The 25,014-nt window shown below is 41.4% G+C and overlaps 1 protein-coding gene across 5 annotated transcripts in view; it reads right to left on the bottom strand.

Moving 5' to 3' along the window:
- Nucleotides 1–2,728: 2,728 nt before the first annotated feature.
- The window catches only part of SHQ1 (SHQ1, H/ACA ribonucleoprotein assembly factor), a 44,335-nt gene continuing 22,049 nt past the window's right edge, over nucleotides 2,729–25,014 (bottom strand). For 4 of the 5 annotated variants that reach the window (XM_051788686.1, XM_051788685.1, XM_051788687.1 and 1 more), the window contains exons 11-12: nucleotides 23,947–24,067; nucleotides 2,729–3,626 (exon numbers count right to left, since the gene is read on the bottom strand). In XM_051788686.1, the coding sequence (XP_051644646.1) occupies nucleotides 2,978–3,626; nucleotides 23,947–24,067 (770 nt within the window). In that variant the 3' untranslated portion in view covers nucleotides 2,729–2,977. Of the gene's footprint in view, nucleotides 3,627–13,091; nucleotides 13,416–14,215; nucleotides 14,293–23,946; nucleotides 24,068–25,014 lie in introns of those variants that run through there. The other variant, XM_051788689.1, reaches the window with a different exon arrangement.

Below are 25,014 nucleotides of genomic sequence, written 5' to 3'. Positions count from 1 at the left end.
TGTCCTGTGAGTCACACTGTCGCCATCAAGAAAAAGGAGAAAAGAGCAAAACCCGCTTCTGTTTATCTCCTTCTGATTGTTTCCAGTATTTCACTTGTTGCTTTGAACACCTTATTCTTAAAGCTCCGTGTGAACAAGCACCTCCCTCACATGATGCATCTCCATCCTTTTCCAGCCAATTCCTGGATGCAAGAGCCTCCCTCCCTCCCCACACACTTCATGTTGCCCCCTCAGTGCAGTCAAAGCCTGAGAACATCGGATTTGTCTCCGTTTCCATTTACCAGGGCTCAGGGCAGCCCAGGGCAGCAGGATTGGCACTTGTGCCACCAAGAGCACACACAGTTCCCTCTCCTGCTCTCCTTGGCAGGAGCAGCGCTCCAGGATGGCGAACAGACCCCTGCCAGGGCCTCAGGCAGGAATTCAGGCTGCTGCCAATCATTTCCCAGCTTTCCCTAAGGACAGCTCAGCTCTGTGAGGACGTGGGGTTGGGACCTTGCCTTTGCAAGGGAGGTCGGTGCTGGACAAGTGTCAGGATGGTACCTGGAGCCATCTCCCCACAGACACCTTCACTGGCCCCAGGGGAGCTCTGCCACACACAGAACAGTCTAGCTGCCCTAATCACTGATATAAGCTTCACTGATTAACAACAATAAACAAATTATATTGCCAACCCAACTCTGATTAATCTCTCCCCCAGAGCACTCCAGACACCTCAGACAAGCTGCTTTCCCCTCCTCCAGCAAAATGCCCCAGCATTTCTCCCTCAGGCTTAGCTCATATTCAAACATATTTCCAGGACAGACACTGCAGTTCCGTTCCTTTTGGGAAGATTATGATGATGAGCAACAAATGCCTTAAAATCAAGTACTGGCTGTGCTACCAATCAGCCTGGGTGCACAGGGTGGGGAAGGGCACTAGAGACAGGGAGAATTTTAAAGCCAACCAAACAGACTATACATGTATTGGGTTCCTCAGACAGCAGCTGATTTTCAGCCTGGAAGATTTGCAAAACAATTCCTATGGATTCATCCAAATAGCTCCTCTCCAGAAATCGGACTCCTTACCAGAATTCCCTGGCTTCTTTCAGAACCCACAGGAGCTTATGGGATTGAGGGGTCAGGGGTAGTGGTGGGATTTGGTTTTTTTTTTTGTTTTCCCAAGTGTTGGTGGTTCACAGATTCAGTAAGCCTTAATTCTGGCTAAACAACATTAGAGCTCCACTTCTCTTTCAAAAGTGCATTCTTTTTGGAGAAGCAGGGCTTCTTTTTCATACAGGTGCTGCTCATCCAAAGCACTCCAGTTGTGGTGGATAATGCAGCCACATGTGAAAAAACTCAATACGGAAAAATTTCCCACCTCACCACTACAGAGGTCACATAAAATTGCCATCAATCAACATACAACAATCAAATTCCATTCTCATGACCAGAAAAGAGTTTTGCAAAAAGGCACAGAGTTTCTCCAGCCCCTGTTCAGCTGCAGGAAGTTCCAGAATTCACACCTGTAATTTGGGGAAAGCAGGAGGACCTTTGCTTTTTTTTTTTTTTCCTGAAGTGCATTTTTCCCCTCTCAGACAGCGGCAGCTCCAGCACAGATTTTATTGCTGGCATTTAGAAGAGTAAATGCTCCCTGACACACAGGATGGGAAAGGTTTCTCCCCCAGGGAACAGAACACAGAGACTGATTAAGCGACCAGCAGGTATTTAAGAACATAAAAAATAGTGGCAGATCAGGGCTGCAGCTCTCACTGAACAGGAGCCAGCACAGGAACAGAGCTCACCTGCTGATTTCCAGCAGGGAATAGCACTGGTGAAGAGCAAATCCTTAAGCTTGGGATTTTTACACACTTTTTAAGAGCAAGAAGGTTGAATAGTAATCACGACTTGCTCCTTCAGAGGTGTGAATCCGGGGGCTCCTGGTGGGTTTGTGCTCCTGCTGAAACCAAACCTGGTGGTCCATGTTCCATCCTCCTTCCTTCCCAAATCCTTCTGTAGAGATTAAATAGCAGCTGATAATTTGCAGTAGCCATCTGATTTCAACAACAGAAACTAGTTAACGCAATATATCAAGTGACTGAATTGTTTTAACACTATAAGGACAAAAAGGAGCAGGTAAGTTGGCCAAAGCTACGTGCCAGACCAGCAAAGTCAGGACCAGAGAGCCCAGGTTTGCTCTCAGTCCTGTGCTCATGACCCACGTGCCACATTGTTCCTTCAGTTTGGTTAACATTACTGGAATGGTAGTAGGGCCATATGCAGGAATAAGAAATAACTGGGATTTCTGTTCTTTAAAGAGCAATGGAAATGTCCACAGGAGTGCCCAACATTTCAAAAACAACAAAAAAGAATAAATAGATGACAAAACTGCTAAAATAACTTCTGTAAGAACTGCAGAAATATAAGTTTCTATCCCTTGGACACAGAAGATGACCATTTTTTCTTGTACTGACGACAAAGACATAGCCTTTATTTTGTACAGAAATTTAAAAAATACATATTTAAAAATAATTTGTAATCAACTATTTAGACTTTTAAACTTGTAACCACTATTTTTGAAGTGGTTAGCTATAAAGCATTTTAAAATTAAGAAATAGTAGTTCAATGTCAAAAAAGTTTATAGAAACATGATATTTTTTCAAGTAAATCCCAACAGCTAAAGATAACTAAAATCATGCAACAACTGATTTCAGTTGTATTTCACTAGGACATCACTGAATAAGCTTTATGACGACTGCTTCTAGAAGTTTATTGAAATTATACATTCCCACATCAAAACTCAGACTGTTGAATCAGAGGAGAAAAATAAAAATTAACTGTGAAGGTGTCTAACACACAGTCATACAAATTCTTTTCAAAGCAGTCTTTGTCCTCCAACAAAAACCAAAAACATGTTTCTGCAGCTCAGGACAGCCTTGGGACATCTCATCACAGTGATGAGCTGTGTGCCCGTGGGTCACACTGTGTTCCTACATGGTCCTTTAGTCTTCATCTTCATTTGGGCTGCAGAGAAAAAGCAACGGGTTTGGCTTTGAAGACACCTCCAAGAAACTTCCCTTCCCAGCAGCATCTTCTGAAAATCTGTCAGGTTTGGGTACAGGGTTTTCTGCTTGTTCCTGTGAAACGCAGCTCACAGTAGCCAATCCTTCAGGCTGCTCTGAGAGCCTCATTGCAGAGTGCATTTGCATTTCCAATTCCTCTATCAATTTCCTGGGAAGAGACACAGATTGCAAAGAAGCCTCTGCTGTTCCATCACTAACCCCCAGCGCCGAGGTGTTTGTGCCCTGCCTCAGTCCATTACAGTCAATAAGTGGAGCTGTCCTCTCCTCCTCAAGTGTGCCTTGGAAGGAATTTATTTCCCCATCTTCACTGGTCGAGGACTCTTGCTCATCTGAATCAGAGCCTTCTGTCTCAGATGATGAAGTGCTGCTTGATTCTTCAGAGTCACTCGTCTCCGACTCCGAGGAAAGCAGCTGTTGCTTGGAAACTGTGCCAGCAGCTTTTAACGCGTTCTCTTCCTCCTGTACCAGCACTGCTGCTGCTTCCAGCTCCTCCAGTTCCAACCCCATGTGGGACTTGGTGAGCGTGGTTTTCTGCAAGGACTCAGAGAGTGCAGCCAACTTTTTTGACCTTTAACAAAAGAACAAGATGTATTACTGAACTTTACAAACAGAACTTTCCCGTTCGGTAACGAGAACACAAACCTTAAAACATTTCTACTATTTGCTTGCTGTGCAGAACAGCTTCTTCAGTCCTGATTGTAAAAGCAGATGCTACAGGAGGGGAAAAAAAATAAAAAGTACTCATAATTACGATTATTTGGGGTAACTTTGCCCACCACAAGGTTAGACAATATCCCATGGAAAGTCTTCGTGATACTTTCAGAAAAGATATGGCTGCTTTGGTGCTGCAGCAGTGCACAGTGAGGGAGAAGGCAGTTCAGAACAAACCTTTCCAGGACTGCTGTCTTTGGCAGCACATGTGGCTGGCTGCATTAAGTTTATATGCAGGAAAATAATTTTGGTTTACTACCCTTGTAGATGTGTCTGTTAAATGTGTATGAACCAGCAGGACTTGCTGATCGGGGCCATCTCAGTGATCCATTCTCCCCTCCCAGCCAGCCTGGTGCACCCATTCTCACAGGAAATGCTCAGTACTCTGTAGATGTGCTTTACCTTTCACTTGGAATTCAGCTGAAATATAATTCAACGGGAATAACAGGAGCATTTAGATCAACACCTCTAATAAAGCAGACCACATGGGCTTCCAACCCTTGGTGCAGCCCATCCATTCCCTCGAGTGTTTGGAAGTCAGCACGTGCTTTCCCAGAAAAGGGCATCGTGGATTTATAAACAGAGGCCAAAAAAGCAAGAGAGTGCCTTGAAATGGAGGGTGGTGAGGGCAGAGGGGAAAATGGGTATAAAATAACAAACATACATCCTGTTTCTTGTTGTAGAGTTTTGCCTCAGACCATCAATCAGCTTTTCACCACTTCCTGCAGCAGCAGGTCTGCAATAAATCCTGCAGTAACTGACTGGGTTTCATTTCCTCTGCCAAAGCTGCAAACCTGCAAGGCACGACACACTGACACTGGAGCAAGGAGCTGGGGATGTAATACATGACTCCTGCGAGGCAAAAGTTAAAGTGCTTGTTCTCTCAGTTGAATGATTTTAAAGATCTTTATATTCTATTTCCCAGGGGGCATAATTACTCAGTAGAAGCTTCCATATTTTTTTTCTCCTAAAGGAATTGTATTTATAAGGGGGGGAAGGGAAATTTGGTGCAGCTTCTTACACACTTTACAGACAGTGCAACATTTAAAAGCTGATCTTGGAACAGAACATAATAAACTTCCTTAGTTCAACCCACAGACTAAAAAAACTAAGTTTCTCAGAAGTGAAGCAACAGAAAACAATTTATATTTCTATGATTTTTAAATGTAAAGCTAAGAATTAAATATAACATCATCCTAGCAGTCTCTACTATAAAGTCAGGTACCAAATTTTAAAAATCTGCATACTTAACATTATTCTGATGTTTTCTTTTTGGCAATTTACATCCATTTTATTTTTGTCAAGATCTTGATTTTTTTTCTTAAAAAGTTATGGAGGATTTGAGAAATTGCCAACCTAATTGGGAACAAAGAAAGCATTCTCCCTGCTCCATCATTAAAAAAAAAAGGAAAAGAAGCCAAGTGATACACTGAGAGGTTCATGGAGCCTTGCAGGTAGGTGGGAGCACAACAACTGGCTCGCAGGGAAATCTGCTTCCTGAGCACATTGGTGAGAAGCTGATTTATACCCCGAGTCACCAGAGTTTATATCCCTTTCAGAAAGCATTTGGCTTTGCTTTTGAAACAGTCTCCTTCCTCCCCTCCAGCTCTATGTTGGTGTCCCCTTCCCCTGTGAGAGCTGTCAGTAACATGAAGGTACAGCCCCTCTTCCTGTGCTATTCCCTGACTGTCCACAGCAATAGGAGCTCCCAAAGCTGGATGTGCCCTGGGACAGAGAACACTGTTTTGTCCCAGTTTTAAATGTGGCTCCCTTTAATTTCATTGACAGCCACGAACAACTAACTCACAACACACCCTCTGGCACAATTTGCTCTGGTGACACACCTACAGCTCCCACTGCCTCAGTCTCACCCACCTGTTGCACTGCTGCCATTACAGGGTGAAAATCAAATTTCAAAGTCCTGTTTCTCCTCAGATTTCTATCGTGTCTGTCAATTTGTTTTCCAATTCTGTATGTATTATTTGGCTTTTTCCTATTTCTGCTGTTCTGATTTTCCATGCATGTTTTTTTCCCTGCTTGATATTCTCAGTCCTTAAAATCCTCTCCTCCTCTTTCACTATTCTCTTATAACATAGTTTATAGATAGAGAAACATATCCCATAACTGCATCAAGTATTAAGGAGGTGTATGACATGTGCTTTTTTGGCCTTAATAAATACTTTACTGGGCTCCAGATTACTTAATGCCAAATGTCAGGGAAAAAAACCCACAGTGATATATTCATTTGGCTCAACACACATGATGTTACTAAATTCAATGTGGTCCTACTGACAGATAAAAGAATGGTCTCTCTTAAGCAATAAGCTGCTTTTTTTAGCTCTTAGACACATCAGGTATCTGTCCCTGCTCATTGCAGGGGGGTCAGACTGGATGGCCTTTATAGGTCCCTTCCAACCCAAAATATTCTATGATTCTATGAAAAAGTCTCTTTTCAGTTCCTCAGATTTCTTAGTAGGCCAAATGTTTCTTCCCAACTTTCACTCTGGTCCTTGAGGTCTCTATCAGAAAAAAAATGGACAATCTGCAGAGCTCGACTTTTCAATATGAGAGACAAAGTCAAACTGTCACCTATTGACAAATTTATACATAAAAGCAGAAAATTCCACTCTCCAACTTCCCAATCTTCTATTAAATGGAAAAAAAAAAAAGAGCACTTAAAGAACAGGTTGAGGGGTTTTTTCCTCCCCCTGTGCAAGGGACTAAGAGAATTACAATTAGCTATCAGTTCATCTACTTTAAGGCAATTATCTGATTTGAAGGAGAACTGAGTTTCAGGAGTGCATTTCACATCAGCCTTAAGAAAAGGTGGGGGCATTCCCTGGACAAAAAACAAGGCAAACAGCCTAAAAAGTCAGAGCATGGAAATGCTTTCAATGGGAGACTGAAGTCCCTGCGCTAATGATTTCCCAAGCTGAAAGATAAGCAAAAATGAGATCTCATGTATTAGAGACTTGCAGTAAACAGGTCCTGCTGTTTCCAAAATCTTTCGAGTAGTGTTTGAGAGATTAGACAGCAAATACTTTAATTTTTCAAGTATGATTAATGGAATCCATGATTACTTTAAGACATGCTCATTCAGTATGCACATTTGTGGTAATGATATCTTATTATTATGGTAATAGTGTTCTTACATAAACATGCATAATAGGTTTTAAAGGTGCTACACATGATAATTATTAGTTATCACGATGTCAGTTGCTTAAGGAAAATGTTTAATTACAGGTTAAACTGATCAGATGCATGTTTTGTTTAATGTATAGCTTTGAGGAACAGATAACAGAGGCATCTCGGGGCTTGTCCATGTAGTCTGGAATTAAAATTCCAAGACAGAACTACAGTAATCCTTGCCTAAGCACAAGAGAGTTTCTTCAGGTGCTAGAAGAAGAAAAAAAAATCTTGTTCTACAGATCTTAGATTATAAAAGAGTGAAACTGGGCTGAAAAGAACAAAGAATGAAAGGAGATTTAGCAAATAAAGGGAGATGGAGAAAACAAGGAGGGGAAAAAAAGAGGATTATGGCAACAGGAAAGGGAAATCATTACAGGTTTCCAGCAAAGGCCTCCTGTGGCAGCATGAGGAGAGGTGATGGTGATGGGACTGACTACAGGGCTGAGGGGTGGGAGGAGAGCAGGACACGTCTCCAGGTGAAGATGAACACTCCTGTGAGCTCCAGGTCTGCCTTCTGTTCTAAGGAGTACAGAAGGCAGTGGGATTTGAAGAATCAAGACAGCTGTTATCTCCAGAACATAGAGTTATGAGAAACAGGTCTCACAGAAGACATACATTAGGGATTTGATTGTTTCCAAGGAAGATTTAACATAAGCTGGAAGGAAAAACAAAAGTCAGCCTAGGTACTCAGAGTAAAAATAAATGCAGGACTTGGGTGGGGGGATACATCTAGCCACGAAATCCTCTAATTTTTCCCAAATGCTAAAATTAATAAGTAATTATGCTTCTGTATCTTATGTCCATCAGTCAGAAATCACAGTATGAAAGGAGAAGTTTTAAAGAAAGTGTTAATGGGCCAGACCTTTCCATCTGCCTGGTACTTGCCTTACATCCAATTCTCTTGCTTTAGCAGTTAAAAAAACCCCAAACAACTCAAAGAGAACTTGAATAAATGAAAACCAGCATTCTATTCCTGATTCTGTATGATGATGGTAGAGCACACCATCATGGCAAGGGAATTACACATCTAAAAATCTGTACTGCGTGTTTGCAAACATGAGAGCAAATGTTGTTGCCCAGAGAGGTTGTGGACTCTTCATCCCTGCAGGTGTTCAGGTCCAGGCTGGATGGGGCTCTGAGCAACCTGGTCAGGTGGAGGTGTCCCTGTCCATGGCAGGAGGGTGGAACAAGATATCTTTAAGGTCCTTTCTAATCCAAACCATTCTGTGAGTTTATGAAATAGTCACACTGGCAGCACAGCCTCCCAAAGCCGGAATCAGTCACATTTTGCTGTGGAATGAGAAGTGACTTTCCTTGCACAGGCACAAGCTGCAGCTTGCTTTTGTTTTTGTAAACAATAGAGGGATTATTTCTACTGCCTCATCAATTTGGCTTTGCATCTCACAGATGTATACAAACAACCACTGTGCCGAGTACACAGTGTAAACAAGGTGTAAGACACAGCAAAATGCAACAGAATTTCTTTGTTATCTGCCCTGGCTCAGTCACAGCCAAGTGACAGCACACGGAGCTGCCACAGCAGATGAAGCTGTTCCTGCCCGAGCAGAGCAGGAGCAGAACAAAGCATGGGAACCTGAGTACCACAAGCACTGACAGCAGCTTTGCTTACCAGCCTGGTGTCTGAATGTGACCTAACTGGTCTTGGAACCAAGCTGGAACTTCACTAATCTCAGAACTAACCAAAGTCTTGATGCATTCTGTTGTTCCCATACGGTCGGGGCCTGCTCGCTGTGCTACACAGGGAATCAGTCCTCCACGCTAGCAGGGCTCTGACTTGGCTCCATGGGGCTGACAAGACGTTTTAAGTGTAAAACACTTCACATTAATTATCTTTAAGCCTCTCGGGCAAGATAAACAGGTCTCAAAGAACCAGCAGATACTTCAAGCGCAGACGTGCCTTTGGAGCGATGGAGGTTCCACCAAATATGAAAATGGGTCTGTCTCCCTGCCAAGCTCTGGTCCCCTGGTAACCCTGCAGTTCCTTGGGATGCATTCAAATACAAACTAGCAGCGTGCTGTGCCAGTCAGCAGGGCTGACAGATACAGAAAGGGCACTTATTTAACTTATCTCCACTCAGCAGGAGCTCTGGACACACAGGATCCATATAATAGTAAAGCTGTTGCATTAGGCAAAAGGTTTTCTGCCTGCTGGATCACAAGATATTCCCAGAGCCTTAATTGTGTATGTTTAACATATGAGAAGTTACCAAGTTTAAGGAGAAAGCATCAGGCTCTATTCACACTACCCTTGTCCACAAGGCCTGGCAAAACTGACTCATGAAAAAGTTTCAGAGATAAAACAGATAAGATACCAAGCAATGCAACCAGCCAAGAGTATCCCCACGTTAAATGTGCTCCAAATTACATACCTGGCAGCACTGCTTACAATTTCCCACAATTATTCATTTAGCCAGAGGCACTGTAAATATGAAGACAATCCCAGAGTTAAAATTATCTCAGACATCACCAGATATTATCCCAAAGTAGACCCTCAGCAGTTCAGATACAGAGGATGTGCAGATTTACTATCTGGAAGATATTGAAATGTCAGTTAAACTGTTAAGGAATAGTGGAATTTCCTGCCTTGCCACCAGACTGGTTGAGGACAGGCTGCAATAGGACATAACTGATGTTTCTGCACAGTCTGTCACTGCTGAACAAAAGGGCACCTGCAAAGGGCCAGACCCTCCACACCCTTCAGATCATCTTATTTTCCTCCTGCCCCGAGTGGCTCTTGCTGGATTCCATCCATCACTGTCTTCCAGCCCAAGCCTTATCTGCCCAGACAAAAAGGGTATGAAGAGACATTGTTCAACATTCAGTCTCCTGATAATGCCAAATGAACTTCCTGCAGGAACCCTGTCATGATCTTGATGGAAATTAATCTCCCTATGGCAGTAAGTCTACAGCTTAAGGTCTCCTGAAGCAGAAGGCTCAACAAGGTACAGCCAAAGGTGATAGCAGAAGACAACAAAGTAAGCTCATACAAGAATGATCCAACTAGTCTTACATATAATCAAGAAGGAAATAAATTGCTCTAAAATTCAGATGCAGTTTGTGTCTAGTCCTGCACAGCTACTTGAGCAACCAAACTGGTGATGACTAGGGAAAAAATGTCTCTTGAAACTGGTAACTGAGCTCACTCTGTGAAGCAACACCTTAAGTCACTAGATCAGCATATGCTGAGAGCCAGGGGTGGAGGATAAATGGGGGAGACACACATACTCTTGAGTGGCTGTAACAGAACTTAAATTTCAGGGTTCTAGCCCAACAGTAGACTGATTCCTTCAGAAGGGCAACTAATAATGACAAACATCCCTCCACATCTGACATACAATTTCCAGCAGCTTGAAGGAAAAAAATAATATAATGATTGAATTCTTATGATACAGAATTGACAGGCAATTTGATTTTAATAAAATATTCAAGACATGAAACAGTCTAGGTTTGATCAACCCTGACTGCTAAGACACAGAAGTGATAACGATGATGGTGTTGAATGCAAAAGCAGAATTCATTAATGCAGAAACAGCTCAAGTCAACAGGCACAAAAAAAGGCACAAATGGTCGAACAATGAGATTCGATCACAAAATATCCCCCAGTACAGGAAAAGAATCCTTGCAAATTTACCTGCAATAATGAGAAACTCATCACACTAAACACATCATCCATTTGCCCAAACTAAGCTTTAGAAGTCATGGGTTACAAAAGAACATGAGCCTCAGAGTCTGCCTGGAGACAAGAGATTAAGGCTCAATTACACCTTTTAGCATGTGTTTTATGTGAGATGCCATATTTCACCCTTTTTTTATTTCACTTCCAAGGTTATTTGTAATGAGTGCTTCAATTATACACTAGTCAATGACCTCCAACAATAGTGAAATAGCTGTGAAAAAGCAAGCTCAAGCAGTGACCAAAAATACTCCAATTTAAGTTCTGAAAGAAATTCTGAGTAGAAAGTAGTCCTGGTAAATGTAAACAGATAGTGCCAACCACTTTGCCTATCCATGCACACTGTTGTAGTGCAGACTATGACAACTCTAACTTCACACAGTTTTCATTGCTCAGTATTTTGTACACACCTTTGCCCCAGCTCCCCCACAAGCTCAGGGAATCTATGCAAACATTTTATTTCACCCAGCTCTGGGAACATAACTGTTCCCTGCAGTGAAACATGGCTAGAACAAAGCATAACAATAATACTATGAAGTTTAAGGCATGAACTGGAAAACACACACCTCGTTCAGAAGAACACAGATAATATTATTTCATAATCATCAGAAAGATGAACATGCAGCATCTACTAAATCCCTTCCCAGCCTTTATTAGCTGGTTAGCTCATCATGACCCTACCTGGCTTATGAGATTTGAAAGGATCACAGAAGGGGTTGTACAATTAACAGCCAGAGAGATAAACACAAACACCACCATTCAACAGTTTCATGTGCTTAGTTTATTATACATTTTTATAGTAAGAGGCAGAAGCAATAAATAACGCCATTAAAATCTCATTAGCTCTGATCAATGAGTACAGAAGATAACAGAAGAACAAAGCTGAATTTAATGTGTTGGTAAAGGAGAAACAGAAAATTTTCTTCAAGACTCAGGTAAAAATTGACCTAAACTTTAACTAATCTTCTGCCTTACCAGCAGGAAAAGAAAGACAGATGAGTGTAAACACACCAACAATAACACATTTGCTCACATGAATTAGTCCTGGAGTAACCACTGTTTTCTTAGGAAAAGAAAGAAACCATCTCCCCTAAAGACTGTTCAAATTCTGCACTTCTTATGAAAAGCAGCTGCTGAAATAAAAGCTACTCAGTCTGTGCAAGATATTTTATGCAATTACAGGTAAGAATTCATGCTTTCTATTTTTCAAGATGATGGATTCTGATTTTTAGCCTAAATAACTTAGGTTTAAACAATTACACTCTCCATGTCCATACTAACTGTTAATTATTTCCTTTCTGAGTACTCCTGGAAACATTAGGCAACTTCATCAAATTTAAGAGCAACTAGAATTTAAAGGAGACCTTTAAATTCCTATATATTTCATGAAAATAAGCAGAGATATAAATAATGAGCCTCATGAGAAAAGGCTGGCAGGACACAGCTCTCATGTCCTGACTTGGTAGGAGGCCACGGCACGCACACACCAGCCAGCTGATCCATGCTAATTCCAGCTGTGGAAATGCCTGGTGGAAGTATCAAGGGATGGGAGGAAGAGACAACAGCACAAGGCTTGGGTTGGGAAGTCCACAGAATCTTTTTTTATCTCCTTGTCTTGTAGACACCACATAAAGCAGAGACTGAAGAGCGTTCCCCGCACACCAAACCTTCGTTGTAAACACGGGAAAACCCCACTGTAAAAAAGGGAGCACTGGGTTCAAAGAGAAGTCTGGAAAATACATCTCTTTGTAAGCAAGATGCCACCACTTCAAATGGATGGGATGGGAAGAGCAGAGAGGCAGCACAAACAGACAACTTTGGACAAGAGAAACCCCCCTTCTCTTCAGGTGACAGAAAACAGCCCTGCACCGTAAACAACGGCTGATGGGGAGAATCCAGCGGGTTTAAGGGGAACACAAAGTGCTTTCATCTTGAAATTCTGGCTTTCAAAGGGCATTATGTGGATCCTGAAACTAAGAGAGTGATGTACTTACAGTGCAATCCAACTGGCAGTCTTGTAAACATGAACTGCTATCTACATAGCTTAAAGTATTACAGTTTGTTAACCATAAATCAAATATAAAACATAGCACCATCGTTTCAATTTAAGTGACTTCTTTTATGTTAATAAGACTGAATGTTTCAAGTGACTTTCCTCCATGTTTATTCTGAAATTCCACGGTGCTTCTTTCATAATGAATCTAAATACTGTATGAGCTGAACTTCACATTTATAAATATTTAAAAAAAAGATGAAGCTTTCCAATATAACATCTTATTTTCATTACTTGGTGTTTTTGATAAGTTGAAACCAAACAGATCATGGATTATAAAAGAAATCAAGTACAGCTTACTTATGTAGATGATATTATGAAAATATTCATAAGAGAAAACAGACTTGGAATTAATATTGGACTATAAAAAGAAACTGAACAGTATTTATAAGTTTTAAAAACAGTTTAATGGATCTTTGTTGCCAAAATATCTCCAGTAAGTTGCAGCCAGTCCAAACATCTAACAATGGCACAGCTTCCAAAGTTATATATGATAAACACAAATAATGAAAGATGAATAGATAACTCACCACAAAACAGATGCAGAGAAAGAAAGATTTTATGATGTGATAGTAATATTGGCTGCATACAGAAATGGAACACACAGTTGTTCTACATTAGCTCCATCTCCCTCACATTCTGAACTGCCATTACCTAGAACTGTGTCTTCACCATCACTGCTGGTGATCCAGGAGAAAGCTCTCCCAGCACTGCAAATTATACAATTTGTGTTACAATATGTGAATAAAAGCTACTCACAGACAGCAGGGCAGAAAACGTGAATTTTAGTGTCAGGATAATGCCAGTAAAGTCCTGCATTACAAAAATAACAACAATGGCAGGGAACAGCCTTAAAGGCACAATTACAAACACACTACTCCAACATGATCCTACCCCTTTGCAGTGGAATTTATCCACCAAAACCACAGTGAGGTCAATCAGTTTTAACTCTTATGCTGCTCCATCTCTTCTGACTGACACCCTTAACACTTGAAGGGGAAACACCACCTGTAGCCTTCCCACTCACAGTCCATTCTCATCTCACACAATCTGAACAGGAAAAGACACCAAAGCCAAGCATCTTGCAAATTCCTGGCAGATTTTCACAAGGGTCTCAACTGAACAGCTGCTCCCAGCTTCTCCCACACCCCCCGGTGTGTTGGGGCACCTGGTACCAGCTGCTCCAGGGCAGGACAGGACAGGGGCTGATGGGTTTAAACTGCAGGAGGGTCCATTTATATTACATACAGGAAAGAAGTTTTTTACAAGGAGGGTGGTATAACACTGGCACAGGTTGCCCAGAGAAGCTGTGGGTGCCCCATCCCTGGAAACATTCAAGGTCAGGTTGGATGGGGCTCTCAGCAACCTGGTCTAGTTGAAGATGGCCCTGCCCATGGCAGGGGGTTGGAACTAGATGGTCCTTAAGGTCCCAACCCAAACTACTATATGATTCCATGCCTTTTAGGCATGCCTTTTAGGAACAATAATTATTATTAAGCTAGCTACTGACCACATTGGAAGCAAACCAGGAAGGCATTTTCAGCCTGGAGATCAGCTTCCCACTTGGACCAGAGCTGCAGATTCCACCTGTTTGGAAAGGGAACAATCACATGAGCTCAGCCTTCCCCTCCCCAAACCAGAGAACGAGTCAGCTGAGATGTGCTGACTGAAGAGACACGACACAGCTCACTGACCCTTCTGTAGGCAGGTAGGAAATGCCTCCCCACAACTTTGGAAAATCAAAGCTGTAGCCTGAGGGGGGGAAAAAAAAAAAATGGCTTTCTTCTTCTGCCTTCTCTGCCCACAGCAAGGTGCATTCAGACACAGCCTGAAGGAACAGGAGCTGCAGAAAAATGATGGAATAAATAGGAAAAAACAACAGAGGGCAGAAGAGGAAAAACATCAAAGGAAATTGCAGCTAGCAGCTGGGAGGAGAGATTAAATCCCTTGTTAAAAATCCATGTTTTACAGGGCTTGCTAAAACATACATGAAGGGAAACATCTGGTATTATACCCACCTGTCTATCACCTTTTTGGGCCCTCAGGGCAAACAGTGTTTTGCCTTAAGGCTCTTAAATCAGTATATTATATTACTTGGGTATTGTTATTTACAAAGTGCTCTGTGTGCACCTCCTGCTACACAGACAATTGAAGTGACAGCTCAGGCCTTAAAAAAGATGCAACACTTAAGGAGAGGCATTGGCAGCTCGAGATGGCAGCAAACAAACAAACTGTATTAAAAACATGCATCAAAACAGTGAAAGAGGAGACACATCATGTGCTTGCAAATTATTAGTTACTATTTTTAAATCAAAGAACCGTGATCTAAGGTTTAAGAGCAGAGGACTTGGGATGAAAATAAATAAATCTGGGTTTTCTTCCAACAGTCAATGTATTCTTTGATAAGTTGGTTTACTCTTTATCTAAGTTTTAAGGAAAATGATAGCATTTCCTCTTGTGAGGCTGTTTTAGTAGCATAACAAATTGCACAGAATCTCCAATACATTCTGCACCAGACCCAGAGCTCCAGTTTGAGCCACAAGGTGTTTTTTTGAGCTATGCTATCATGATGGAAACAAATAAGACTATAGAATTACCAAGCAACTCAGGGAGAATGAGCCAACTCCTAATTCCTCTTCACTAGGAAAATGCAAAAACTTGTCTGAATTTTTCCTGCTTTCTGTTCAACTAGATGCATTTGTAATTTTTTTGTTATATTACCCAGTGGCTAAACCCCAAAATCTCTGTCCCATCATACTTGAAGACAAGTCTAGACCAACCTTTAGCTTTCTTACCAATGAACTGCTGAGTTTACCTGGTGTCTTTGCCTTGACATAGATCAGTCAGAGAACATTTTTCCCCCCTAATTCTCTCCATTTTTCAGCATCTTTTTGAACAGACACGAGAATCAGTCTGTGTTTTAACACAGTCTTACAAATGATGCATTCTAAGGTCATACCACTTCCTTCTTCTAAATGATACCACTCTATCTCTGAGCAGGTGAGAGGGTGAACACACTTCAGCTGAAGAAACAAAGAGGTGCTCAGGTTCAAACTGTTCTCAAGCATGACCCAACCTATTTTTCTGAAGCTGCTGCCCTCAACTGTCTTATATTCTCCAATCCATAGCTCGACCTACAATCTTTTACCGAGTGTGTCATTTTATACTTGATTGTATTAAAATGCAGGTTGTTCAAATAGGCACTTAGGGCCAGTCTGGGGCAGCCTGTGCAATTCATTTTCAGCCTTGAAATAAATAACATTTAACACCACAAAAAATTATCTAAAAAGACACATACTGTATTTTCTTAAGGATTTTTAAATCTCAAAGACACCATCTGAAGTAGCCACTCCCGTTATTGGTAAAAGCTTGAAGAGCAGCTGGGGCACCTCAAAGTTAATTCACCACCACAGGCCACCAAGGAAGTGAATGAGAAGCAAACCTAGAGCAGCACAATTACTCCAAGCAGTGAGCAAACATGCTGCCTGCTGAACTGGCTGCCAGAACTAGTAATGCCAGCTTGTAAAACCTGCTAAGAAGGAATTACAATAATTGGGGATTGTAGTCATGAGCTACAATAATTGGGGATTGTAGTCATGAGCTACTGCTGCAAGTCATCACAGGACAGGGAAGGTGCAGCCCTGATGAACCCTGTCTTCCTCACCCTGTGCATCAAGAGGTGCAATCACAAGCTGCACCAAGATTTTTTGATTTATCCCTTCTACCTGTGTGGCTCTTAATAAGCCAAAACAGCAAAGGAAAGAATAGCCTTCAAATTAAAAAAATCTCCCAAATCCAATGAGTTCTTCTTGTTTTGCAGAGAGTGGGGGCAGAGAATTAAGTGGCTCCAGTGTATCCACAATGACAATATCATTAAAGAGACTTAGTGAAAAATATAATCCTCTAACTACAAAACAGATCAAAATAAGGCATTTTTTGATGGGGCTGTTACACACTCTTATATCTAACACAACTGTCTACATCAGAACCCAGGCTAAAAGCATATGCTAATGGCAAAGCTGCTTTCAAAGCAGCACCATGAAAGCAATTTGGCTTTTCTCTGCACCACCTACTTCGAAAACTGGAGTTTTGTCAAACTTGAAATTACTGCAGCCTTCACTAAACTAAGATTGACATGGGCAGCAACGGAGGTAGAGTCAAAGTGCAACTCCAGCCAAAGAAAGCAGAGAAGAGCTGACCATGGGACTGCAAGGCACAGAAAATGCAATACTATGAGGTGCCTTTTTCCTCAGGACTCCACTGTATGAAGTGCATTAAACATGCTGTACAAATCAGATTAATCCCACAGAGCCAAGAGGCAGGATTTTCATCCAGAATATATTACTGCTTATGCCTTTGTTCTTTTCAATCACGGCTGCTGAATCCAAGAGGTTAACAGCTGAAAATTAGCATATTCCTCTAACATTTGAGAATGCTTTAAAGCACTGATTCATTTTTATTATGTTTTACACATTCCCTCTTCCCCCCATCACAAATCAAATATTTAATAAACTAACATTAGTAGTGCATCATTTGAAAGCCTTTTAGGACAGTTTTGTTCCTGAATCCTTCTGTCTGAACTTTATATTTTCACAGTAGAGGTGCATGGCTTACAAGAGTTACTCTGTTCACCCCTCATTTAGCAGGACAGTCCTGAGTTTCAGAAGTTACAGTTAATTCCTTCCTGGGAACATGAAAATGCCACAAAGAGGGAATAGGATTTCATTAATATGGGCAGGTTTAGATTAGATATTAGGAAGAAATTCTTCCCTGTGAGGGTGGTGAGGCCCTGGCACAGGTTGCCCAGAGAAGCTGTGGCTGCCCCATCCCTGGAAGTGTCCAAGGCCAGGCTGTACTGGATTGGAGCAATGTGGGCTAGTGGAAGGTGTCCCTGCCCATGGCAGGGAGTGGAACTGGATGATCTTTAAGGTCCCTTCCAAAGGTCCCAAACCACTCTATGATTCTGTAAATATTAACTCCACAATCAGCAAAAAAGGAAAAACAAAAGTCTTTTAAAAGCCTGGGGGGGATTTGTCTTTTCAAGTATTTTGAGCTTTACAAAACCCTAAACCCCTAAAGAAAACAAAACTGTCAAGAAGAAACAGCTGCAAAAATGGCACAATCAAAACAGTTTCTACATACTTTGAAGCATTTTTCAAAGTTTTCCAGATCTTAGCAAATAATAAGTGGATCAAATTTCCTAGGTTTGCAGATAGATGATCCATTTCACAAATTATTTCAACATGCCATTGGAATGCATGCTAAAATTCTATTTAAATTCATACAAAGATCATAATATCTGGCCACAGAAGCTTAAAGATATTACATGTTCCAAAATATTTCCCCAAGTCTAGCAAAAGCCTGAAGTAATTCTTTCAGGAAGGCTGCAACACATGCCCTGCTCCCAAATGCTTTTTGCCCCACAAGCAAGCACAGCACAGGATATGGTGAGCCCATGTGTGCAACAGGATACAAGGAAAATAAATAAGAGACTATACAGAGCAGAGAACTTAATGCAAATTAATAAGAGGCCTATAAAGCCATGCAAATACTTATCTGCAAAGAGAGGCTTTTGCAGATTCAGTGTGGTACAGTGTGTTTAAATGGACATGAGAGCAATCAAACTACCAACACTCCTCTGATTATCAGAAGTATGCTCTAAAGAATGTTACTAGGCTGTCTTCTACATTCAAACCTGGTCTTTTTTTTGCAAATATAAAGAGATGGTAACTTGTAAAATACATTTTTACTAAACTTTAACCAACGCAATGGACTGAAACTGCGATGCCACAGGTTGAGTTCCTGACTCCCTTTCGTGCACTTTATGATCTGATGTGACACAGGCAGTAAAAAAATCCTCAATCTCACAACTCTTTTTTTTTTTTTTTCTGAAAGACTTGGGCTTCTTAAAGCCTTTGCAATATCAGGCCTTAACACTTCAGGCCAAGACTACAGTGTATTGATTAAACAAGTGATTCAGAAAACCTGGGGAAAAGAGGAGGGGGGGCTGAATGATCAGAGTTGATCTCTTCACCTCCATGACATGCTGTGAATGTAATTAATCCTACATTTATTTAGAGAAATTCACATCCTACAATACAGCAGCAACTCCCTGCTGGCTTCAGACCAGGTAATTATGCTGCAACAAGGACTAGGTTTCGATTCTAAGGAAGAGATGAAAAGGAAAGCAGGCCTATGAGGCCGACCTGCCTTTCAGGGTATGTCTCACCTGCAAACCAGGGAGAAGCCAGTACAGCTCAGGAATATCTGGCTTAGCTTTAATTCAGTTAGTTCCAATAAAGACAGCAGCTTCCACAAAGATTGCATAAATGCCACCAGGAACCCTGGGTTTTTCTCCAAACTTTAAATCAAAGAATCCATGCTCAAACTGGCATGTTACACCTACAGTCACCAAAATTAGCGATGTTACATTTGTCTTAGGTTGGGGAGCACATATTTGTGAAGGATAACAAAGCACCTTGCAGATACAGTTCCACAGAACACACCAAGGCAATTTAACAGCTTATTTGTCTTAACACACAGATCTCCTTCACTGCACAAGTTGAAGCTACTACAATACACAAAGAATCATTTTATAATATTTTTTTTTGCAGTAGAACATGAACAAAAGGTCAGATAGTAAATTAAAAAGTAGAAAAATAGTGAGAGTGACAAATATACCTTATTCTCCTGCATGTCTCATACCCACAAAACTTTGAGCAGATTAATCCCAACTATACAACAGCCAGGCTGGATGGGGCTCTGAGCAACCTGGTCTAGTGGAAGGGAGGTGGAACAAGATGATCTTTAAAGTTCTTTCCAACCCAAACCATTCTGTGATTCTGTACTAAGTGTACCACCCCCTGGAAAAGTGCCAGGAACACTCAGAACTTCACCTCCATTTCAGGAACACAGAATATGCTCATTTACTGACACTAAAGTGGTAAATGTTTAAAACTAAACATGCAAGTAAACAGTAGGTAAGAGTATTTTAAATTGACATGGGCTCAAGTTTTTCCTCTCAGGCAGGGCTACAGAACAGCATGGACTTACTGCCTGCCTGGACAAGGACTCATAGGAAGCTGTTCAGCCTTCCACCCATGTCATGGCCAGCAGGCACATATGTACAGCAGTGACCAAAAACCAGTGTGAATAGAGCCTGGCACAAAGGGGAACACAAAACACTGGAGAAAGACATCAGGCCACACAAAAGAACCTCAGCACAGCAAGAGGCAGTGGGTAAACTATTCTGACTTCTGTAAAGGACAACTCCTGTGGGGTCACAGACACAGAACTCCTCTCCAGAGGGAGAAAAGGCTCTCCTGCAACAAGCCTGCACCTGGATTCCCCTGGTCTCAGCAGCCCCTATTGCAGCTGCCAACCAACCAGTGGTTTCCCCAAAACTCCTTCTCTCCCTCATCTTCTGCTCAAAGGAAGGTGTGGAAGACAGAAAACCTCAGATCTGTAATACAAATTTAGTTACAACTTCACCTCAGAGGCTGCCACATGTATCAGAATGGCCTGTAAAAGCTCGGACCTAAAGAACAAAGGCATGCAAAGCAGACAAATTAAATTTAATTTTATTATGGAAATGAAAGCAATAACAGAAGTGACAGCAGGGTGGATGATAAGCTCACTTAGCAGGGGGATCAAATGAAGTGATGACATGTCACTATGACCTCAGGGGTTAAAGATGCAATTTTCCATCTGGTTGCATCTGGCTTTTCAACAGAAATGTTGACACCACCTGCCGAGATTTACCACAAGCTGCCTCCATAGGTCTTTGTTATCCAGGTTAACATTTACTTCTCCCTCTTTCTGCTAAGTTTCGCTGAGCAACATGCTCCCTTTCTCCAAAGCCTAGTAACAGTTAACAGGATTTACATGCCAGTTCATACAGCAGTTGAAATTATTAATAGTCACCTCAAAAGCAGCTTAAAGAGAAATACTAGAAACCTAGAAAGCAGGTAAAACTAGCTTTGAGATTGTAAACAGGAAGGCAAAATTTTAGCTACACTTGCTAATATCTTGACTAAGACATTTGGGAATCTATTTTTCTCTTAGTACCAGGCACCTGATTAAAACAATTTTTCTAAAAAAGAAAATAAAATCCTTAGCATTAAAGACCTAGTTTGTACTCCCCATACCCAACTGACTATTAGCCACCTGCATTCAGCAGCTTAATCATTTCCAATTCCAGATACACTGTGCTTAAAATAAATCAGCTCTTGCCAGCCCAGTGACACATTCACTTATTCATCTAATTTCCCCACAGCCAAACCATGATCTCAAACCAAATTTGTAATCAGCCATTGACACACTGCTGGCTATAAGGTTTTTGTTTCCACGTGGAATATTTAAAAGCTGGTACCTACCAGGGGAGTTCCTCTTCATCTGGAATAGGACTGTGTGCCTACTGCCACTGGATGCATCCATTACAGTTTTGCCTGTGCCAAGCTTTTTTCCTAAACCTGAATCTCCCAGACTGTTCTCTGCCAGCACAGGTGAGCTAAAAAGTTTGCTTCCAGCTGTTTTTAAAGTGACCAGATTCTTCTTTCAAAAGAACCTACAGGCTGTTTTAACTGTTTATTAAAAAAAAAAAAAAAAAAAAAGAGGCCCCAACCTCCACTAGGACTTGGTTACATACCAGGGAAAGAGGGGAAGAAAAGGAAAACCTTCCATGGATTTTGAGAGCACTCTCAGTTATGAAAAGACAGGAGGAAATGGAGACAAAGAAGCTTCCATGGAGCAAAGAACAGCCAAGAAACAAACCAGAAAGTATCCAGACTCACTGGAGATGAAAATAATTACATTGAAAGACCACCACAAAAATACCTATGAATACCTTCTCCTCACAGAACTCTCTCATCACAAAGGCAATTACAGAATCATAGAATGGGTTTTGGGTTGGAAGGGACCTTAAAGCTCATCCAGTCCCACCCCCTGCCATGGGCAGGGACACCTTCCACCAGCCCAGGTTGCTCCAAGTCCCGTCCAACCTGGCCTTGGACACTTCCAGGGATGGGGCAGCCACAGCTTCTCTGGGCAACCTGGGCCAGTGCTTCAGAGGGAGTTAGCAGAGGGATGTCATAACCTTCTTCCCCTGGAATGGAAGATGCACCACCCTCCTCTCCAGATGCCTCACCCTGGGGAGCTGGGAACCCTTGTCCTGAACAGACAAATGGTTGCCCATTTCTGCATCTGTCAAGGTATTTTCTGAATGACAAGTGAACTTTTGGTTTTCCCTTCAACATAAAGGAATAAAACGAAGTGTTCCCATTCACTTTGCACATGCTGAACTTAAAACACATGCTTCACTGCTAAACTGAACAGGAATGACTTCAGCATATGCTTAAATGCTGTCCTGATTCAGACCTAAAAATAGGAATGGTTTCTGCGGTTCCTCTTTCTCCCGCTCTGCTAATGACAGACAGCTATTGTGCCCTGTCACTCTGACAATAAGAGAGCTTAATTGCCCTCTTTCCAGCAGCTGTCAGTTCTGCTTAACTGGGACATAATGTGAGAGTCTGGGAGGAAACGTGTTAATCTATCAGTCACTTATAGCTACTGTGCATTTTCCTGGGCTGGATTTAAAGAAAACCCTGGGGTTTATGACTGACTTGCTAGAGATTATATTCATTGATATGGGCAGCAGTGATATTACTGTCTTATGACTCATTTCTTTGTGAAAGATCCATGAAATAACTATCTCCTTCTTTATTTACTGCACTTTTTCATCTCAGCTTCAACCTGAACATGAATTTCCCCATACCTGGGGAATTTCCCACATATTTAAGGTGTGGCCAAAAAAGGCCTCCTCAAATATGACAGTGTAAAATGAACTGGCTGATCCTGGAATTAACAAGGATTGATGAATCAGAATGTTTGGAAACACCTGTAGTTGCTTTAGAGTGTTTTGTGCATTTCTATTTATAGGAACACAGTCACTGAAAGCACACAGAGGAGAATAAGAATCAACATCATCTACAATGCATAATAAGCAGCTATAAACTGAGGGTCTTGAATTCTCCAAGAAGTTCTGATAAGGTCTCACCTAAACCTACAGCCTGTGCAGGCTCAGTTCTCTGTCACATTCCCCTTTCTGATCATAATCATTACCAATTTCCCTCTATATCCCTTCATTGCTCCTTGTGTCTCGTGCACTGAAGTTATTTTTCTCCCACACTCTCTTGTTAAATTGTGAACTGAAAAGCAAAGACTAATTTTAACCAGTTTTATGAGTCTACATTTTGCTATATTAACCAGTATGAAAATGGCATTTTTTTGTGTTTACATCAGTAATGCCTATTCCAAATCACACCTTCTTTTGTGGCCCTTCAGAGAAGGCTGCAAAGACATAAAAAGGAAGGAAGAAAATACAAAAGCTGTATGGAAAACAGAATAAATCTGACAAGAACAATATAAAGCTTAGTAAGATTTGAACATGCAGATTGCTTTAATCATTTAATCCACTTTCCACTGTTTTCCTCCCGACACTTTTGGTTTTAAGCCATTAAAACATGCTGATATTGTAACCAGTCTGGCTGCAAACTTCCCAAAACTCTGGAAATAAGCCATGCTGACTCTGTTGAAAGAACACAGGTGAGGCACAGAAGTGCTGCAGTGCAGGGACTTTGCCTGGAAGTGGCAGTCACTGTTTCCTCTCAAGTGAAGTGGAAGCCAAAGCACATTGCCAGGGAGAGGGAGCTGGCAAACAGCTCCAGGGGCAGGAGCACACAGTGCATGGAGATTTGTGACACTTACTCTGGTGTTGATAATCAATTGCTACAACTGCTACAGCCCATAAATCAATGTTTCCTACAGCTGTCAATGGTCTGCCTGTGCTGTCAATTCAATTCAGAACTAGGAGTTATTTCTTACCTTTATCCTGAAGTTATATAAGTGATATATAAGCTTTTTTCTTCCTGAGAGACTGCAATAGAATGAAAATTCCCCAGAAGCTGTTTTTTCTCCCAAAAAAAATCTATTAATAGATTCACAAAAACTCACATTTTTATTTAAAATGCAATTCCTCCCTCCTTTCTCCAGTCATGTCACTACATAAAAAAATGCACTGAATATCTCCACAAGAATAGCTGGACAGACACAGCTACTAAATGAAGAAGAGTGATCTTATTTCCACGTATAGGGGACAGAATTTCTTTTTACTTTGCTGATACTTGTTCACAGATGAAGTATGCTGAAAACATTACCCACACCAATAACTACTGAAGAACTTACTTGATTTTTTGAATCCAGATGCAATAGTCTGTAATGAAGAGATCATTAAGGATGTAGGCAGGGTCACTCTCCCTGAAAATCTTGTGAATGTCCAGCAGACACTTCAAAACTGCAGCTTTTCCTGGAAATAGATTTTTGTTTTTGTGAATCACTAGAAATCTTAATAGATCATATTTATCATCATCTCACCTGTGAGGCTTTAATAACCACGGAATCTACAACCATCCTGGAACTTTAGAGTTGAATCACAGGCTCAGGACAGCAGCAGTGTAACTGTGTCCTTTGGTATCCACATCCCTCTCAATTCAGTGGGAATCTCTCTGCAAGACTAAAGCCTCAAGGCACAGTCATGCATGTAATTCTCCACAGCTGAAGGAGCCCCTTCCCCCAGCTTTTCCACTTCTCCAAGCTCTGCTGTCCCAGACTTTGTAACAGGCACAGAGTGCGTGGTATTTTGACCAAAAAAAAAATAAAAAAGAAAAAAAAGAGTAAACTGAAAAGTAACTCACAAATAACAAAAAGTTATGCCCCATCATTTCTCTGGAGGAAAACACATTTCCCTTTATGCCTCCACAAATACCTGTGCTGGAAAATAGCAGGTTTGGGAAGAGACAGCCCTCAGCAGGGTCAAGCACATGGAATTGTGTGAGGCAGTGTAATGATGCCACTGCCCAACAGCTCACCAGGGCCCGAAATTAAGGAAAACTTTTCCTGCTTCTGACTAGCTACTGAATGATTTGGCAAAATGCAAGAAAAACTCCCTTTAGGCCCAATAAAGGGCCATTTGACACACAGATAATCAACTCAGTAAAAGATGAAAAACGTAAATGATTTATCATTCCACAACCAGAAGACTTTCTGTTGTCAGTTTGATTTTTCCTTCATGTGCAACAATCCAATTAGCTGGAATCTCCTCCCTTGGTTTTCTGATTACAGTTGCTAAAGGGTTAAGTGCTGGAACACTTAAAAAAAAAATTATTTTCGCTGTTTAATGGGGGAAAAAACCACCATATTCAAATGAAAACAGCCACTACTGCAAATGGAATCTAATAACCCTCTCCCAAGAGG

This window comes from Manacus candei, unplaced genomic scaffold, assembly GCF_025592945.1.
Source record: "Manacus candei isolate 608988 ecotype Guabito, Panama unplaced genomic scaffold, ASM2559294v1 h1tg000025l, whole genome shotgun sequence".
Taxonomy (NCBI): Eukaryota; Metazoa; Chordata; class Aves; order Passeriformes; family Pipridae; genus Manacus; species Manacus candei.
Note: the sequence above shows the minus strand (reverse complement) of the source record. Positions and strands in the feature narration are given on the sequence as shown.